At 39.2% G+C, this 15547-nt stretch overlaps 1 protein-coding gene across 5 annotated transcripts in view; it reads right to left on the bottom strand.

The window, feature by feature from the left end:
* SFTPB (surfactant protein B) overlaps nucleotides 1-14990 on the bottom strand; it is a 73674-nt gene extending 58684 nt beyond the window's left edge. For all 5 annotated transcript variants that reach the window (XM_029604263.1, XM_029604264.1, XM_029604265.1 and 2 more), the window contains exons 1-2: nucleotides 14834-14990; nucleotides 1734-1867 (exon numbers count right to left, since the gene is read on the bottom strand). In XM_029604263.1, coding sequence (XP_029460123.1) covers nucleotides 1734-1867; nucleotides 14834-14909 — 210 coding nt within the window. In that variant the 5' untranslated portion in view covers nucleotides 14910-14990. The remainder of the gene's footprint in view (nucleotides 1-1733; nucleotides 1868-14833) is intronic.
* Nucleotides 14991-15547: the final 557 nt, after the last annotated feature.

Here is a 15547-nt window from a genome sequence, read left to right as displayed (position 1 = left end):
AATCCATGACAATCTCAGGGTAACTGGAATCTAAAGTTCCCAGATACAGAGAGCAGGGGATTTATTTTAGCTTTAATTTTAATTATCGAGGGGTGTTTGCTGTGTCTGCTATTTTGAAATATTTTATCGATGTTTGGGAAATTAAAAAAACAATGTTATATGTTTGTAACCATTGGATGTTCTTTTCATCAGCTATTTTGAAATATTTATTCTTTTTATGAGTTTGGTTTTACTGTTATGATTGATGCTTTATATTTTTTGATGTTATTGTTGATGTTTAGTGAGGAATGTTATTTGTTTTTCCATTTCATACACTCTGGTTTGTTGCAGTTTCAAGTTGATTTTGTCTACAAGTTTCTATTTATACTTTATTATCTCTACATTTTATATTTGGTAAGGGTCTGTCTGTGCTCTACATGTGTGACTGAGGTGAGGTATTCTGCTAAGCAAACTTGTGGTGTGGGTCCAACTGATTTGCATGGATGGAATGGGGGTCCTCAGTTTTGTTTACTCATTGTTGGTCTAGAGTATGCTCTACGTCTTAATTATTTAGGAAAAATGTGACATTTATTTTGGAGATATTTTGGCGTGATTCAGAGTCGACTTGGCGTGTTGATGCATGTGCTGCAGAGAAAGTGCACAAGGGAGTAAAATACCCCTTGGGCCGGTTTTGAAAAAATCCTCATGGCTGATATTTTCCTGCAATCTGCCTCTGGAAGGGAACCTTTTGCTGGGAAGGTGACATGGCTCATTGAAACCACAGACTCACAGTTTTACCAAGTTTACTTTATTCCTTGGATGTTTCCTGAAAGATCCTTGTACAGAGTGCCATATTTCATGTTTAACAGGATTCATCGGTAAAGTTGTGTTAGAACACCAATTTTGTATCCAGTGTGATTATTAACATCTACTACAATAGAGACATCAATGCTCAGGGCCCAGGAGGTTATCCTTCTCTCCCATGGAGAAACCTGTAGGTCTGGGCTAGGTATAAATAGAGTATTATGTGAAGAACTATTAACCTGAGCATAGAATGTGTATCCAATGGACTCCCAGAAAGGACCCAGTTCAGGGGCTACACATATAACATAGTAATGATAGCAAATAAAGCTCAAAATGCATTATCCAGTCAGCCCAGTTGAGATGAGTTCACTTTGGGCAAATACATATAGAGATTCCTATATGCAACCCAAAGCCAACTCCGCCCTCTCCCATGTCTTTTATCTGATGTCTCAACCCTTTTCCTATTATTGTTCTCCATGTCTGTCCCAAGCATGCCTCAAATCTTTGGACATGTTTGTATGTTATATTTGTTTTTATGAATTTGTATTGTTTTTTGTTTTTGTTTTATGTTAATCATGATTTTTTGTTGTATTTGTATTAATTGGGTTTTTTTTATTGCTGTGTGTATTTGATTATATTGTATACCACTTTGTAGTCTCTGTGGAAGGAGCAGGCTATAATGTGACTATAAACAAACACATATATCCCCTTTCTGCTCTTTAGGTGTCTGCTCTTCGCTACTCTCCTCTCTCTTCCTTTGAAATTTTCTTCACCCTTCCTTTATGTACCACCTTCATCTATGCAGACTCCTTTGTTCAGCTTGGTTAACTCATTTCTTCCTCTAGCTTCTCTAGCCCAAGGGCTGGTCCAGCTCTACCTCTGGTTTGTATTTGAATGGCAAGGGTAAGGATAGAGAGTTTAGGTGGGGAGGGGGGAGGCTAGGTACTCACCCCTTCTTCTTGCATCCATACAGTTTGTATACAGTGCTCCAACGCTCCACACTGAACCGCTGTCACAAAGTCCTGGCACCAAAACTCTGGACCCTGTCCACATTCATTCTGAACCAGAACCTTTCCATTAACAGCTAGAGAAGAAGAAAATACAGTAACACTGTGAAGCATTATGATAAAGACCCTGACTCTCCTGGGATATTACCACAATGGGAATTTCAACCCTCCTGAGACTTTATAGCTATGGGGGATCCTGATCCTTCTAAGACATTACCATGACTTTTCTGGGATGTTACAGCTATTGGGAATTCCAACCCTCCTGGGATATTACAACTAAGGGGGATCCTGACCCTCCTAGAATTTATTTCATATCATTTACTGGTTGACTGTGATTTGTTTTGCTAAATGGGGGTTTACTGCTATCTGATGTGTTTTACCTATTGATTGTGTCAGAGATTTAACTGTTGCATGATATTTGATGATTGCAGAATGATTCAAAGGATTATTTATTATGTTTTATCAGGATGTAAACTGTATATTTTTTTTATGAATTGTTCTCTGTTATGATTTTGTTGTTATTGCTTGTTAAATTGTACATCACCTTGGATGCATGTCAGGAAGATGATTAAAAATATAATTAAAGAAATAATAAATAAATAGAGCATTACTATGATGGGGATCACAACCCTCTCCTGAGACATTATGACTATGGGGTATCTCAATCTTCCTGTGGCATTACATATCAGTATTCCAATCCTCCTGGGATCTTAAAGGTATGAGAGATGTTGACTCTCCTGGGATGTTATAGCTATGGGAATCCCAACTTTCTTGATATATTACATACGGTATATTGGGATCATGACTCTCCTGAGGCATTACAGCTATGTGGATTTTATCTCATTAGTCTCTGTCTCTCTTTCCTGCCTTACTGAATTCACAACTTCAAATTAGCTTTATCTTGCTCTTTCTCATTCTTTTCATCTTTCTTTTCCTCTAAGTTTATTTACAGATTTGTTCTTCTAAAACTTTTGCAATTTTGAGTTCAGTACTTTAGATCATTAATTAGACCAAGATTGTTAAACACTTGTCTGCATAATAAGGGGGAAACCAACTCTTGATTTTTAACAGGTGCAGAATATGCTCTCTCTTTCTATACTTGACCTTCCAGGGACGGTAACTTTCAAAGCAGTGCGCGGGCATGGCTGTTTTATAACTTGCACGCGTATTATAATATACACTGGACACATGCACATGTGCACCCAGTTTTAAACAGGCGCCTGCCTAGCTGCATAAATCCCCGCTCTATCGTGTAATGCAGGATATTTTAAAATGAGCGTGTGTCCACGACATTGCCAATTTCACCAGTTCGTCCACCAGTTGACCCAGTTAAGAGCTAGGTCCTCCAAATCCCCCGGTTTAATAGCCTGCACTCCCCCAGACCCTTTAAATCCCTCCAAAACAGCTGGGTTTTTTAACGTTACACCTCCTCCATAGGAGAAGTAAAGGTATATGGCACTGGACCTTGGGTATACCCAGGCGTTTAAGTATTTACGCACACATCTCTTGGCCAAGCCGTGGAATGCCCGTGCTCCACCCAGTCCATGTCCACTCCCTGCCCCTCTAGGAGATGTACGCACAGCCGAGGTGCGTGTGCCCCTCAGAGTTTTGAAAATGCAGCGGGCGCATTTAAGCTTATTTGTGTGTTCATCCCCTAATTTCAGTGGTGTAGCCAGAACTGAGTTTCTGGGTGGGCCCAAGGTTAACAAGGGTGGGCCCTAAGCATATATGTCTGAACCCTACTAGTTGTACTCTTATTGATAAATAATGCCTTAGCATGCACCCTACAATGGAATCCCAGGTAGCCTACAACAGCCCTTATGCATCATGAGTGAAACCGTTTAGAATATTTTAACTCTATTATTTCAAGCACTTACCAGTATTAAAAATTTCTTTTTAATCTGTATTACTTTATTTTATATTTATTACAATTTATAAATACACGAGAATATCCGGTAAAAAGCAAAGAACACAAACATCAGATCCAATCAATCAGGTCATAAGACAAATATCAATATATTTCATGAATCCTCTTTCCAGAAAGGCAGAGATCAACATAACTACAATAAAATAGCAATAATCATAAGAATAGGTGCAGAGCAAAACTACGACAGTTCACATTACAACCCAACATGAAAAAGGACTATATGCAAATTCTGGAGTCATCTCAGCAAAAAAAAAAAAAAAGTTTCCCTCCACTGCTAAACATTTTGGGGCCGATGCGATATGTATGCAAAAAACGTGCATCCAACCTGCAACCTGGATGCACGTTTTTTTTAATGCATACACATCCACTCTCTTGGCCACTCAATGTAATACTCAAAAGAGCTAGTGTGCTAAAAGGGATGCACAATGAATGAACTGCACGTCCTTACTGTGTCCCTGGCATTGAGTGCCCAGGTAAGGAAAATAGACACTCAATTTCCCGAACATCTGTTTTCCTAACCCATGCACAGCCACGGGTTAGGAAAATGGACGCTCGTAAATTGAGTTTCCCTTTTCCTAACCTGACCGCTGTCAAGATTTTTTTTTTTTAATGTGCAGTTTTCTGTGGTTCCTCCTGCTTAATATCACAATGATATTAAGTAGGAGGAACCATAGAAAAGCTGTACTTTTTTGGTTTCTGAGCATGGCTTGGGGTGCTTCAAAACTTAACACAAGCTTTGGGTTGGTGTTAATTTTTGAGGGTTAAAATATGTGCGTCAGGCGCAGAAGTGTTTTTACATGTGGGTACTAGCTAATAGCCTCATCAAAATAGCATTTGCATGTGATAAGCGCTATTAGCTATGTGCCGGTATAGATATTGCCTGGGGTGAATGCGCGTCCAAAACGGATATCCAATCGTGCGTTTAGTGGCATGCTAAGCTCAGCATTGGCCCCTTTATGAAGTAACACAAACCCCTACAAAAAAAAGGTGCCTAGAACCTTGCCATACCATACCAAACAGCATTGACTCTCAGGACTGAAATAACAGCAACCTTATGAAAAAGAAGCAATGCAAATACTACACCAGGCCCTAGAACATTAATACATCACCTATGGGAATAACAGAACAAGCTGGACTGCTACAAATCTCTACAGAGAAACTAAACACTAGCAGCAATACTGCACCTCAGTCACACACAAGCAGAATACAGACCAAGCCTTACCTAATGCAGAAATAAGGGACTATAAATTAGAAAAAGAAACATGCAAACAAAACCAAAACAGAAAGACTGAGAAACCAGACTCTTAACAGTGGAACACTAAAGAGCAAAATACAAAATTATAAGAAAATGCACTTACCCAAAGATGGCATATTCCAATTGCTAAAATCTCAATTTTTACCTTTTTTTCTCTGATATTCTTATTTTTCTAATCAGTTGGTCCCAGTCTCTTTTTTTTCACTTTCCCCTTGTTAGTCTTTTCCTAAACTTTTCTTGGGAGTCACTCTTCTCTTTCTTTCTTCTCTCTCCTGCCTTCTTCCTTTCCTCTCTCTCTCTCTCTCTCTCACACACACACGCTCATGCTTTCTCTTACAGTTCCACATTCAAGCTCTCATTCACACATCTTCTGCCATGCACACACAAGCTTTCACTCACACACCCAGGTTCCCATTCTCACACACAAATGCAAAACACTCAGGTTCCCATTCTTACTCACACCCACGCTCTCATTCTTACACACATGCACACAAAACACCCACGCTCCCATTCTTGCACACACACACACAAAACACCCAGGCTTTCATTCTTTCACACACAAACACCCACATTCAGGCTCCCAATATTGCACACACACATAGACACTCCCAGGCACCCATTCTCATACACACACCCAGCCTACCATTCTCACACACATAGGGCTAGATTTTTAAAAAATACGCACGCATGTCCATATGCACGTGCTATCCAGCGTGCGTACATGGATGCACAATTTTATAACATGCGCGTGCATGTTATAAAACCCCGGGCAGCAGGCACAAGGGAGGGGGGGGGGTCGAATAAAGGAAAATCGTGAGGCAACGAGATCGGGACCTTCCCCACTTCCCTCCCAGTTCACTCCAATCAAGGAGGAATGGCGCTGTCCCGGGCTGCCCCACTCTGGCCCCCAGACCTCCCCTTTTGAGGCCCTGGCACTTACATCCTGGGGTTTACGCGCGTGGCCAGGCCCATTTGAAAATAGGCCCGGCATGCGTAAGGCCCTGCCACATGCGTAAACCCCAGGATTTACGTGTGCCAAAGTTTTAAAATTTATTTATTTATTTAGAAACTTTTATATACCGGTATTAGTGGGGACATCATACCGGTTCACATATTAACAGAAAGGCTTGGAAAATACATTTCAACAGGGAAGGCGAACTGGGCAGGGGGTTAACATAAGGCAGTATGGAAGATAGATTAAACAATAGTAAATCAACAAGAGGTCATAACAAGAAAATAACAATATACAATGTAATTGATTCCTTAATATAAGGAAACGGGCGGTCACCTAGGGGGTGGGAGCTATGGGGGGGAAAGTATCCAGCCGATACCGTAATACACACACCCAGGCAACTTTTAAACTAGAACAAGGGGGAAAGCCGACAGTCACTCAGCAGTGCATGGTTCAGAGAAATGAATCCTTGAAGGATACTAATGAAACAGGAGAGTTAGGGCATCCCAACAGAAAGGTTCCATTAAAAGCAAATATAGTCCATGTGCCTAAATGTAAAAAATCACTGAAGCTAATGATTTCCGAATTATCCCTAACAACTGAAAAGCAGATTAATACAAACAAAGAACACACTGAAATGTCTGTATGCCAATGCCAGAAGTCTAAGAAATAAGATGGGAGAGTTAGAGTGTATAGCAGTGAATGATGAGATTGATGTAATCGGCGTCACAGAGACTTGGTGGAAGGAGGATAACCAATGGGACAGTGCTATATCAGGGTACAAATTATATCGCAATGATAGGGAGGATCAACTTGGTGGGGGGTGGCACTTTATGTCCGGAAGGGTATAGAGTTCAACAGGATAAAGATCATACAAGAGACTAAATGATCAGTAGAATCTATATGGGTAGAAATCCCATGTGTGTTGGGTAAGAGTATAGTGAAAGGAGTATACTACCATCCACCTGGACAAAATAATAAGACGGACGATGAAATGCTAAGAGAAATCAGGGAAGCAAACCAATTTGGCAGTGCAGCAATAATGAGACATGCTAGAGACATAAAGTTCCTGGATGTAATAAACAACTGCTTCATGGAGCAATTTGTTCAGGAACTGACGAGAGAAGGAGCTAATTTAGATTTAATTCTTAGTGGATCGCAGGATTTGGTGAGAGAGGTAACGGTGGTGGGGCCACTTGGCAATAGTAATCATAACATGGTCAAATTTGAATTAATGACTAGAAGGAAATGACTAATGAGGAAAATAGAAAAAAACTGAAAAGTGCAGCTGCAAAGGTTAAAAGAGTACAACAGGTGACAGCATTGTTTACAAATACAATCTTAGAAGTGCAGTCCAAATGTATTCCATGCATTAAGAAAGGTGGAAGGAAAGCAAAACAGCATGATTAAAAGGTGAGATGAAAGAGGCTATTTTAGCCAAAAAAAATCCTTAAAAAATTGGAAGAAGGATCCATCTGAAGAAAATAGGAAAAAGCATAAGCATTGTCAAGATAAGTTAAAACATTGATTTATTTATTTATTTTTAATTTTTATATACCGGAATTCCTGTATACAATACAAATCAGTCCGGTTTACATGGAACAAAAAGATAGCCCTGGTCTGGGAAGTCAGATCAGGGTTTTTTTACAAAGAACATTGAACAATAACATATAATCCATTCATAATACAAAGAACATTGAACAATAACAATAAATCCTTAAATATTTTCATAATTTAATTAAAATTAGGCCAATGGCATGTTGAACTTAAATTAAATGTAAGGTAAATTGAAATTTAATTTTGCTTAAAATTGCATATTATTAACTGTAACACAGAATATTCCCAAGTTCAATCAGGATGCGGCGCTTAGTTACATTCTGGAGATTGGAACGCTTGCCTGAAGAGCCAGGTTTTTAACTTTTTTTTGAACTCTGGTAGACTGGGTTCGAGGCGTAGGTCAGGGGGGAGAGCGTTCCAATGGTGTGGTCCTGCAGTTGAGAGTGCTCTTTTTCTTAGTAATGATGTTGCTGGAGGGGCGAATAATGTGCCTCTGTAAGCGCTTCTGATGGGTCTGGAGGATAGGTGTGGACGAAGTTGAGTTTGGAGTGATATAGGTGCGATGTTGTGTATTGATTTATGAATAATGGTGAGGGTTTTAAAAAGGATTCTCTGTTTGATGGGTAGCCAGTGGAGGTTGCTCAGAATGGGGGAAATATGTTCTCTTTTATTGGTGTTTGTTAGGATTCTGGCAGCGGCGTTTTGTACCATCTGTAGAGGCTTGATACTGTTAGCAGGGAGACCAAGTAGAATTGCGTTACAGTAGTCGAGTTTTGAAAAAATAATGGATTGAAGGACGAGGCGAAAGTCTTTGAAGTGAAGGAGTGGTTTTAACTTTTTGAGGACTTGTAGTTTATAGAAACAGTCCTTGGTGGTGGTGTTTATAAAATTTTTTAAGTTAAGTTGATTGTCAAGCCATGCTCCTAGATCCCTGACTTTTGAGGAGAGATAAATGTTTAATGATAATTGATAAGACAGGCTAAGAGAGAATTTGAAATGAAGTTGGCCACAGAGGCAAAAACTCATAATAAAACTTTAAAAAATATATCAGAAGCAGGAAACCTGCAAAGGAGTTGGTTGGACCATTAGATGACCGAGAGGTTAAAGGGGCTCTTAAAGAAGATAAGGCCATTGCAGAAAGACTAAATGAATTCTTTGCTTCTGTGTTTACTAATGAGGATTTTGGGGAGATACCTGTTCTGGAGATGGTTTTCAAGGGTTATGTCAGATGAACTGAAATCAAATCACTGTGAACCTGGAAGATATAGTAGGCCAGATTGACAAACTAAAGAGTAGCAAATCACCTGGACAGGATGGTTCTGAAGGAACGAAAAAATGAAATTTCAGCTCAATTAGTTAAAATTGGTAACCTATCATTAAAATCATTCATTGTACTTGAAGACTGGAGGGTGGGCAATGCAACCCCAATATTTAAAAAGGGCTCCAGGGGCGATCTGGGAAACTATAGACCAGTGAGCTTGACTTCAGTGCCAGGAAAAATAGTGGAAACGATTCTAAAGATCAAAATCATAGAGCATATAGAAAGACATGGTTTAATGAAACACAGTCAGCATGGATTTACCCAAGGGAAGTCTTGCCTCACCAATCAATCTGCTTCATTTTTTTGAAGGGTTGAATAAACATGTGGATAAAGGTGAGCCAGTATATGTAGTGTATTTGGATTTTCAGAAGGCGTTTGACAAAGTCCCTCATGAAAGGCTTCTAAGAAAACTAAACAGTCATGGGATAGGAGACAATATCTTTTCGTGAATTACAAACTGGTTAAAAGACAGGAAACAGAGAATAGGATTAAATGGTCAGTTTTCTCAGTGGAAAAAGGTAAACAGTAGAGTGCTTCACGAATCTGTACTTGGACCAGTGCTTTTCAATATATTTATAAATGATCTGGAAAGGAATACGATGGGTGAGGGAATCAGATTTGCAGATGGTACAAAATTATTCAGAGTAGTTAAATCACAAGAGGATTGTGATACATTGCAGGAGGACCTTGCAAGACTGGAAGATTGGATATCCAAATGACAGATGAAATTTAATGTGGATAAATGCAAGGTGAATGCATATAGGGAAAAATAACCCTTGCTGTAGTTACACGATGTTAGGTTCCATATTAGGAGCTACCAACCAGGAAAAAGTTCTAGGCATCATAGTGGATAATACATTGAAATCATCAGCTCAGTGTACTGCAGCAGTCAAAAAAGCAAACAGAATGTTAAGAATTATTAGGAAAGGAATAGTGAATAAAACAGAAATAAAATGGAAAATGTTTTAATGCCTCTGTATCGCTCCATGATGAGACCGTGTACAATTCTGGTCGCTGCATCTCAAAAAAGATATAGTTGCACTGGAGAAGGTACAGAGAAGGGCGACCACAATGATAAAGGGGATGGAATGACTCTAGTGGGCCTTCTTCTTCGCTGCCATGGGGATGAGCTCCCATGGTGGCCTTGTTTTGATGGGCTCTCTCTTTCAGCCACCCTGATGATGGAGCCAGCAATGGCCATTCTTTAGACCTTGTCTGGTGTCGGCTAGCCGTGATTGGGTGGGACTGAGCCAAAAGCGGGTAGGCCATGGCCCACCTGGTCCCACCAAAACAAGGCCGCCATGGGAGTTCATCCCCATGGCAGTGAAGAAGAAGGCCCACCAGAGCCATTCCATCCCCTTTATCATTGTGGTCGCCCTTCTCTGTACCTTCTCCAGTGCAACTATATCTTTTTTGAGATGCAGTGACCAGAATTGTACACAGTATTCAAGTTGCGGTCTCATCACACCTTGATCTTTTTCCTGGTTGTTAGCTCTTTTTCCTAGCTCTTTTTCCTGGTTGTTAGCTACTAATGCCACTGTCTAATTGATGGTGCACCTGGCTTTTAGAATCCAATTTTTAATGGGATGAAAGGTATATGAGAGAGAAGGTAGAGGGAGCATAGATGATTTCTGGGAACACTTGTAAGAGTTTCATTGGGAGAATGTTCTTGCTCATTGTATTTGTCCTGGCTCCTAACAGAAGATATGGGATTCATTAAATTCTAACTTTGCTTCTTGTGCAATCATTCTTCATCTCTCTATAGGTTAATTTTCTATTCTTCTGTTCCACTACTGCTGCTAGCAACTTTTCTGTCAATGAATCTGAGACTCCCTATCCCTAATTTGACCTTGAGATGTATGTTGATGGCCTATGCATTTCTCCCAAAACCCTAGATTCTTGTGGGCTTTCAGTTTAACTGAAACCATCCTGATTTCAATTCCATTAAACATTTTTAAGCAATGCTAGCACCATGAGTGAGTATTTTCAGACTTTGTGACCAACTTGTGATGGTCTCAAGATGCACGTTCTGGTATGTATCTAGATTGTGCCTTTGTTAAATTTAATTTTTATTTTAAAATCTTTTATAGCCCATCTTTTCAACAAAAGGTTTGTGAATTTTGTTTATGGAGAGTAATGTTGGAACCACAAGCCTGTACACTCTCTAGAAATCATCACTTGGACCTCATTAAGAATACTGTGACATTTAGAATCACCCTATGTTTAACCTCATAGCCACTATAGTACAATACATTTGATGAGATGCAATAGTGATACTGAAAGGTACATTCCTGTTTAGAGTTAAGTAGTTCCAACTATCACTCAACATTTTTATATTTTATTTTTTTATTTTATATATTCTTTGTTTTTACTTTTTTTAAATTTTAAATTTTTAAACATTTTAATTCATCCTTGGAAATTCCCCTGAAGACTCTCATACTGAAACATGGCCATGTCAGAACTTAATTTAATTACATTTTTTTATTTAATCCATTTTATATTCCATAATTTCTTATATTCAATGTAGATTACAATGTTTAAAACATAACAATAAAAAATACAAATGTAAAATATCATGTAAAATAAAACAACCAATAAATAAAATATAATTACAATAAATACCATTTTTTAAACACCCTGCACTAATATAACATTAAGCATTAAAAAATTTCACTTCTGTTATGATAAATTGAATTTTGAATTGAGTAAGTGAATCGGATATTTCCCATTCTTTTAGTTATCATAATTTTTGTGTTATATGTTACACAACCTTTTTGTGTTAATAAAGCCTCCCTTGTTTTATTTCCTAACACAATGTCTCTGGCCTGCCCACCTTCTCTTTTTTGGAGTTCTTTTTATCTTTATTTAGGTTCATAATGATCTAATATTTTACATTCTATTATTATATATTATCTTGTATTATATTGATAATAATAAATGTTTAAGCATTTACCTTCTTGCTGGCTAACATTCTCCCTAATCCTTTCTCCTATTTCACCAACACTTACATAATAACATAATAAATATTGACAGAAAAAGATGCAAGTAATCCAGTCCTCCCATCAATCTTTCTTTTATTATTATTATTATTAATAATTTAATTAAATTTTATTTTATTCCTAGGGTAATTGTTGCTCTGTTCAGGTTACCCCAGTCAACACACATTTTTCTTTTCTTCATCTCCATCATTTAGCCTCTAGGAATCCTCTGTTTTTATCCCATGCCCTTTTGAATTCCATTACCATCTTTGTCCTCACCACCTCCCCTGGGAGGGCATTCCAGGCATCCACCACCCTTTCCATGAAGAAATACTTCCTGATTGTTGTCCTGACCCAACTCCCCTTGGAGTTTCATATTATGACCCCTTGTTCTACAGTTTTCTTTCCATTGAAAAAGGTTTGAATCCTGTGCATTATTAATACCTTTCAGGTATTTAAAAGTCTGTATCATATCTCCCTGACTCTACTCTCCTCCAGCAAATCCATATTTAAGTCTTTCACTCTCATAACGTTTTTGGTACAGACCCCACACCATTTTGGTTGCCTTTCTCTGGACTGCTTCCATCCTTTATCCTTTTTGCAATATGGTCCCCAGAACTGAACATAGTACTCCAAAAAGGATAGACAAGATGGAAGCAGTTTTGAAATATTTATTTTTGTATTAGAACAGTTTTAGTATTATGAAATTTTATATTTCTTGATTTTTATTATTTAAAGTTTTATGAGGAATGAGGATGCTTCTGTTTTTCCATTGTTGCTCTGCATACAAAGTCTATTTGTGATTTCCAGTCAGTTTTTGTCTGCCTGTTTCTTTTTTTACTTTATGGTCTATTTATTCTGTATTTGATGAGGATCTGTGTAAGTTCTGCATGTGTGACCAAGGTGAGGTATTTTGCTAGCATTTAGTTTCTGTGTAGGGATCTATATCAGCTTGACTTATTTTATTATCCTAATAGGAGGTGCATTGGTATTTTAGGGCCTGGTATAATATTTGCAGTGTTATCTTTTAATAGGTAGAGTTGTTATTGTTTAAATGCAGCAGTTAGTGCTGTTTTGGTATGGGAGGTTTACTATATTGTAACTGTCGTTCAGTTTACTCATGGATTTCTGAGGGCTAAGCTCACACCCAACATTCATTATAATAGGCCTAATATATGGTTTCTAAGGATCTTCTTCACTTTTTTGCAGGGTTTTCTAGTTGGCACCACAGCAGTCACATGTAAATATAATATGCATGTTGTAAGTGATATTTTACTTCAGAAGACTGTACCTTGAATGTCATTTTCCATTTAAAATCTGTTCGGTGTGTGTGGGGAGGACCAGATACAAGGCTGTAAGGTTCTGTAAGATGCACCTAATACCCTTACACTGGCCCTGCCTTCCATTGCCTTAGGTACAAAGGGCCTCATTTACTAAGCATTTTCAGGTACAGAATGGTAGAAAAACCTTAGTAAATCAGGCCCATAGATTGTAAGCCCTCTGGGGATAGGAAAATACCTTCAGTACCTGAATGTATTCTGCTTTGAAGTGGCTGACCAGTCATGAAAGGGGGAATATAAATGTTAAAAAAATAAAGAAATAGAAAAACACAAATTTCTAATACTTTAAAACAGCTTTCTACAGGAGTTTTCAATCCAGTTTATGGATTTCATGTATGTAATTTTTAACATTTGATTTGAACCACAATTGCACTTCTTAATATTTCCTCACCATATTATTAAAACATCAGTTTCTAGATCCTTGAAGCAAAAGACTATAGAAACATAGAAACGACGGCAGAAGAAGACCAAACGGCCCATCAAGTCTGCCCAGCAAGCTACGCACTTTATCCATTTTTTTTCCCTTTTTCTCTCTCCCACCTGTTACTATTGGCTTCCAGTACCCTCCAGCCCTAATTCCCCTCCACCCAATTTAGAGAGCAGCTCTGTATCTGCATCCAAGTGACATCCAGCTCAATTAGGGGTAGCGACCGCTGTAACAAGCAGGCCACCCCCCTGCCCCATACTCTTACCCACCCCTGTTTTTATTTTTTTGTTTTGTTTTATTTTTTTTTTTTTGGAAATAGCAGCCCTCCATCCTTCCGCTCCGTGAAGGTGGAACACCAACTACTGGCCACTGGCATCCCGCTCCGTGAATGCCGCTGTGGCTACTGCCGCTCCGTGCAGTGTTTGAATGCCGCTGTGGCTACTGCCGCTCCGTGCAGTGTTTGGATGCCGCTGTGGCTACTGCCGCTATGTATTCCCAGAGAGCTCTACTTTTCCCTTCTCACTATGACTGAATTTTTTCCCAAGGTGGTGATTTCAAATCATCAACCCAAATGCTAAATCCACCTTCCAATGTAACATAATACACCTTTTGGTTATTAATAACAAAACATTTGGAAGGTTAAGGAAAAAGGTTGCAATCTGCAAGTGTTTCTCTTTCTCGGTGCTTCTAGCTGGAAATATGGTGCTTTAGTTTTAGTTATTTTGTTTAAATAGCTCACCCATCCAAATATGTGCTCTAGGTGAAGTGCAATATTTTAAAATAACAATAATCAATAATGATCATTCAATAACCTAAGCAAAAAACAATCATACAAAATTGCACATATCCACTATCTTGCATTTATTTGCAATTCCATATCATGTTTGAAGTTTCCTTATACTTTTTAAATTGTATAAACTGATTTTTTAAATTTTTTTTTTTTACCAGAGCTGCCTGGTGATCCAGTCCTAGATTTCTGACAACCCCATTCTAATACATTCTGGTACCAGCAGCGCATATTCCAAACAGAAGAAGCAAGGACTACAAATACCACAATGCACTGGGATACAAGTCCTGAAACCAGGACCGGTCGAAAGTCTCCCTCCCGGAAACAGGTCGTTTGGCAACTCTGTTTTACATTGTTTTCAAAAGCAAACATAATCCAGAGCCCTCCATAAGATGATGCCCAGAACCCCTGATGCTCCCTGAAAGTCTTCTGGTTCCAGGACTCAGGCAGAGAACAATGGGAGAAGCTATGGGAGACAGAGGTTCTGCTTGCCCCTTACCTGTGCTCACACAGATCCAGGAGAGGATGACAAGTCCTGCTGCTTGCATTTTGGAATCTTGAGATGTGAACTGCATCTGTAATCAGGCTCCTTTATATAAACCATGCAATGACTGAGAAGGGGCAGGGACTCTGCAGGTGGGTGCAACCAAACCAGGCAGCAGTGTCAAAGCTGCTGTACACATGCACTGTGAGGTGTGGGAGGAGAGATTAGGTCTGCTTATGAAAGATAAGGGCTGGAAAACGAGATGTGGGTCAGAGAGAGAGCAGTGTGTAAAGTTCAGAACCGATAGCATCTTCTGGAGTCAAATGCAGCTAATATGCAAACTTCTTTTTACATTTCTGATGATGTAGCTCAATCCTGCCTTGCCGCATTCCCTGCTGTTCCGGCACTGAGACTCACACGCATAGCTCTGCCAATGTACCTCAGTCCTGCCCTGCAGGGCACTCTGCAATTCCAGGAGGGAGAAGCCCTCACCTATAGCTTAGCCAATGCATCTTAATCATATTCTGCAGCAGTCCCCTGCTATTAGGTACTGAGATGCACAGACAGCCCTGCCAATCAGAGCTGTAGTGTGCCTTTGGCCATGAACATAGGTGCCACTACCAAAGGGCGCCATGGTGCTGTCATGTGCCAGCAAGAGTAGTGTGACTGGCAGGGCCTCAGTAAGAGAAAAACGCTTCATGGCCCCACCAAAATTAACAGTCTGGTTGG

The sequence above is a fragment of the Rhinatrema bivittatum genome, chromosome 5 (assembly GCF_901001135.1).
Source record: "Rhinatrema bivittatum chromosome 5, aRhiBiv1.1, whole genome shotgun sequence".
NCBI lineage: Eukaryota > Metazoa > Chordata > Amphibia > Gymnophiona > Rhinatrematidae > Rhinatrema > Rhinatrema bivittatum.
This window is presented reverse-complemented; position numbering and strand designations above follow the sequence as displayed.